Source organism: Protobothrops mucrosquamatus, unplaced genomic scaffold (genome assembly GCF_001527695.2).
Source record: "Protobothrops mucrosquamatus isolate PMUCROS unplaced genomic scaffold, P.Mucros_1.0 scaffold462, whole genome shotgun sequence".
NCBI classification, from domain to species: domain Eukaryota; kingdom Metazoa; phylum Chordata; class Lepidosauria; order Squamata; family Viperidae; genus Protobothrops; species Protobothrops mucrosquamatus.
Window position 1 is genome coordinate 69,909 of NW_015386783.1, and position 5,211 is coordinate 75,119.

The 5,211-nt window shown below is 45.7% G+C and overlaps 1 protein-coding gene across 1 annotated transcript in view; it reads left to right on the plus strand.

The window, feature by feature from the left end:
• The window catches only part of CNNM4 (cyclin and CBS domain divalent metal cation transport mediator 4), a 43,026-nt gene extending 38,109 nt beyond the window's left edge, over positions 1-4,917 (plus strand). Inside the window, exons 6-7 of the mRNA XM_015816520.1 lie at positions 3,293-3,480; positions 4,711-4,917. Of these exons, the coding sequence (XP_015672006.1) occupies positions 3,293-3,480; positions 4,711-4,917 (395 nt within the window). The remainder of the gene's footprint in view (positions 1-3,292; positions 3,481-4,710) is intronic.
• The last annotated feature ends 294 nt before the right edge of the window (positions 4,918-5,211 follow it).

Here is a 5,211-nt window from a genome sequence, read left to right on the forward strand (position 1 = left end):
GGGGGGGGGTAACCTTTCCCCTCCCTCCACTCTTTGTGCCTGGTTTTCAAGCCCTAAGCCCCCTTGTCTGCCTGTTTTTAATGAAAATGGAAAAAGAATCAAGCTCGTAAATAATTGAAGTTGGCAGAGGAACGTGGGTCCCAAAGTAAGACGCCCGTAGGTCCAGAGGAGCAGCTGCATCACCAGTGAGCAATAGAGAGACGATACTCTCAGCTTGGCTTGACCCAGTCAGAACCAGCTTTTTAATGCAGTGGGAGGACTGGGTTGAAAACCACACAGGACAAATAAAACTGCCCTAAGACAGGTGTCTGCAACCTTGACCACTTTAAGACTTGTGGACTTCAGCTCCCAGAATTCCTCAGCCAGCTATGCTGGCTGAGGAATTCTGGGAGCTGAAGTCCACAAGTCTTAAAGTGGTCAAGGTTGCAGACACCTGCCCTATGAGAGGTTTCTGCAAGGTCCTGTTTGACAATAGTTGATTCTTCTGGTTTCAGTAACATTAAATGTTAGGTTTCTGCCATCTAGTGGTCGACATTCAGCCTTTCAACCCAGCGCCTTAGGCGCCGCTGTTCAATTCCTTTCCCAGGGCCGGCGTCCTTGAAGGCAGGAAGATGGCTCTGTTTGCCCCCTCCGGTTCCTGTCCGTGTCCATACTCCCCCAAATTCCCACAGCCCTCTTTCACGCCTCCAGCACTCTTCCCCTCCCCAGGGCCCCCTCCCTCCTGGTTATGGCAGTTGCTAGTGATCTTCAAACAAAGTGAAGATGGGCATCTGACACCCTATTTCACGCTCCTGGCGCACCAAAATTTTGACCTGTCAATGCTCAAGGCAAACTGGTGGAGATAAACATAGATAAGCATCAACAGACTTCATGGGGGGGGCTGGACTTCCATCTCTAATGGGGGTGTAGCAACTCCAAACTGATGGTGCGTTTGACCCTTCCCTTGGGGCTCATCTCCTGCAGCTCCATGGTCATATGACAGTGATTTAGGACTTTTTTTTTCTGGAAACCAATGGTTACTTCTGATTTCCGGCAAAAAAAAAAGCACCCATTGTGGACAATGGGTTCATTTTACCCTGGTGGCGTTCACTTAACCACCACGGTGTTCACTTAATAATAATAATAATAATAATAATAATAATAATAATAATAATAATAATAATAATAATAATAATAATAATAATAATAATAATAATAATAAAGTTGGAAGGGACCTTGGAGGTCATCAAGTCCAACCCCCTGCTCAGGCAGGTAACCCTATACCATTTCGGACAAATGGCCGTCCAGTCTCTTCTTAAAAACTTCAATTGCAGCCAGAAAGTCCAGATAGTCCCCAACTTACAACCGTTTGCTTAGCGACCGTTCGAAGTTGCAACAGCACTGCACAAGGTGACTTATGACCTGTCCTTGCGCAACCGTCATGGCGTCACCACGCTCAGGTGACCAAAATCTGAGCAGCTGGCAACGGGCACCTATTTACGATGGAAGGGACCTTGGAGGTCATCTAGTCCAACCCCCTGCTCAGGCAGGAAACCCTACACCATTTCAGACAAATGAGTATCCAGTCTGTTCTTAAAAACTTCCAGTGTTGGAGCATTCACCGCTTCTGGGGGCAGGTAGTGTTTGCTTTACCACCCCCATATTGGCCAAACCATCACAGGGAACAAAGTAATAAAACCAGGCTCAATCATGTGATGATCTGCTGAACAGTTTTGCTTGACTTACAGCCGTGATTCCGGGCTCAATTACGACTGTAAGTTGAGAACTACCTATAATATTGTCATTACATGCATGGCAATGTCATTGTTGATTTTTCTTCTCCTTTTGCCTCTCTCTTTTGTCCGGTTCCACCATCACCACCACCTCCTTCTCCTCCTCCATCCTGTGTGCCTATGTGCCTGTAGCACCGCCGGACAGATCCCAGCACCAGTCCATTATACAGCGAGGGTCCTTGCATTCCAAGCTGTCAGGTAAAAAATGGCCTTTGATGCTCGGGGGTGAGCACTGCGCATTGATGCTTTGCTTGGACTTCGGGGGCACAGGTTGCGATGCGGGAGCGTCGGCCATAGAATTGCCCAGGAAAATGCCAAGATGCCTCGCTAGCTCTCCTTTCAGTCCCAAACTCAAATGTGTATTAAATTATTAATTCATTATTAACATGTTTATTCAATGTATTCAGTGAAAATTATCTGCCATGCCAAAGCCAACTAAAAGTGCCTTCCCCAGCTTGGCATCCATCAGCTGTCTTGGGACTTCAATTCCCAGAATTCCGATCCAGCCGGTCCAAGGTTGTTGCCAGCTATGAATTCTGGAAGTTGAAGTCCCAACGCATTGCGGCTGCTCCCTGAATGCTCCTGTGCTAGGATGGGCTATTGTTTGCACAGAAACATTCTATGCAGTTAATCTGGGTGGTAGCTAGGAGGCACAGTTGACCTGTTTTTGTTTTGTTTTAAAATTGCAATTCTGCCCATATTTTTGGAGCACATAGATTTTTGGAGCACTTGCATTGAAGTCATAGACCCCTGGCAGAAGACATGATAACATGATGGCAGGCAAGTGATGTCCACCACACATGATATCCCATATTCTTCTGAGGTTATCCATGTATGAACTGGACTTAGAAGAAGATGATATACAATCAAATAGTTTGTGTGCCAGACACGTTTCTTCATCTTTTTCTGCATTGAAAAAAGAGGGGTTTCAAACAGAGTTGGAGTGATACGATGAGGAACCAGCCCCAGAGACTCTTCAAAAGTTCACCACTCAATTGTAATTTTTAGTATGGAATACAAGAACCCTATTAAATATAGAGAAACCATTTAAGTGAGGCCGGACTTAAATTTTGTCCTGCACCACCGACTTTGAAGGGATGTGTTCCTCACATGCCATTCCAAACTATGTTTTGGGATCCTTAGACCCTAAAATGTGGGCCCATGAATTCAGTGAGGTTTAAGATCAGCTGCAGAAGCTCCCTAAGTGATTTTTGGCCAGTCAGCCTCATTTACTTGATATTGTTATGGAGAAAAAAACTGGAAGAGGAGATGTCGTTCCCATGAGCCTCTGGGAGAAAGCTTTTTAGGGGAAGACTCCACATGTCCACCTCAACGCCTGGTGTCTTTATGGTCAGGTTCCTGAGGTGTCCTCAGCAGCATTGTAAAAGTGATCCAGCTTTGCTTAGCTATTTTGTGGTCAGCCCAAACAGAGTAAGAGTTGCCATTTTAAGAAAGAATTTTAAAAAAATGGAGGAACATAGGTAGAACCTGATTCCTGGATCCTCTTTCTCTCTGTCTAGTTTCAGAAATGCGTTCTCCATCTCATATGAGTAATCTGAATCGCTCGGCGTCTCTTTGCTACCACGAGCGCACCGACTCCACCTCTTCCAATTTCACTGGCAGCAACAACCAGCTTAACGTCAACATGAGCTCCCAGTACTTCTCAGACTTCAGTGTTCGTGCTCTTACCGATCTCCAGTATGTCAAGGTGAGCCTTAGGCCTAAGCCTCCCCAAAGTTAATCTGAACTAATTCTTGGTTTTATCCATCCAAATACCACAAAAGCAGGTTTATTTAAAAACAGAGAAAGCTGCCTTCTTAACAAGCTGGTTTTCTATATTGACTCAATTATTATTTCAGTGGTGGCTGGGCCCAGGTGGGGCTGCTTCTATCTTGAAGATGTGTCCACTGGAGCTTCATGAGTGTCAGTCTCAGGGCACAATAAGTGGAGAGTGTCCCGAGAGAAACTCTGACATCTTTCAGAATGTCTGGACCACAGGTAGCACTTAGACGGCACTTAGACTTATATACCACTTTTTCCAAGCGGTTTACAGAGTCAGCCTCTTGCCCCCAACAATCTGGGTCCTCATTTTACTGACCTCGGAAGGTTGGAAGGCTGAGTCAACCTTGAGCCGGTCAGGATCGAACTCCTGATATGTAGGCAGAGTTAGCCTGCAATGCAGGTAATCCTCGACTTAGGACCACAATTGAGAATTAATTGCTGTTAAATTAAACTGCATCCTATTATCCAAGTTTTACTTTAGTTTCACTTTCCATATATCGTAGAGACCTGAATAAGTCTCTCGGTTTGGACAGTTTTATTAGTTTATGTTATAACATACAAAAAAAATACTAAAGCAAATAGTAGGAAAAATAGGGAAGGGAGGAGTGAGGAAAAGAAGAAGAGAAAGAAAGAGAGAGAGAGAGAGAGAGAGAGAGAGAGAGAGAGAGAGAGAAAGAAAGAAAGAAAGAAAGAAAGAAAGAAAGAAAGAAAGAAAGAAAGAAAAAGAAAGAAAGAAAGAAAAAGAAAGAAAGAAAGAGAAAGAAAGAAAAGGCGTTGACTTCCAATTCCCTTTTGGTGCAGTTTAAATAAGGCATTAACATCAAACCTCGAGTTTTCTACATCATAGTTTAAACCAGCCATTTCTACAACAACAAATCCGTCTAATCGGTAAAGCAAAATCAAAATTCCATTTCCCCCCACCTATTCTATGTTCTATAAATCGAGCACCCAAAGTGTAGTTAGGTGACCACAAGGGTGGGCCCAGACATCAGAACTTCAAATCGAGGTTGTAAGTCCCATTTTCGAAGTCCCTCCTAACTTCAAATGGTGGCTAGGTGACCGATCATAGGTTGATCATAATGTTTGATTACCGTGATTTAAATTGTGCTTCTTCACACTGAATTTCACCCTCTCTCTCTCTTTCTTTGCCCTGCAGATCACGCGCCTCCAGTACCAAAACGGTCTCATGGCCTCCCGCCTGGAGAGCTGTCCCCAGTCCCCCGACGGGAGCCCCCCCAAAGCGGACCCCTCCTTGGCAGAAAAAGGGAGCACCCTGTCCAACAACGAGATGATTGGCCTCTTGAACGAAAGGAACTGCCAGCATCAAAAGACGAACCACAACCCGCCCGACAATGTGGTCTGACCCCGGCATTGGGGCAGTTGGCCCGGCCCAGCTCGCCCACTTTTTTTTCCTTTTCAAAGACCCAAGAGTGTCCGCAGGAGATTCCGATGGTGTGTCTATATCAACCTCAGGTAGCAGCTGCAATCTGCGCTCTCTGGTACTGTTTCCCACTCGCCTGCCCTGTCTTTCCAGCCAGGTGGTTTGGAACTGGGAGGGGAAGCCAGCCAGCCAGCCAGCCAGCCTTGAAAGCAATCGGAAGCCACCTCTTCTAAGGTGGCAGGCCCCATCCTGGGTCACCTGCACAATCCTGGGTTG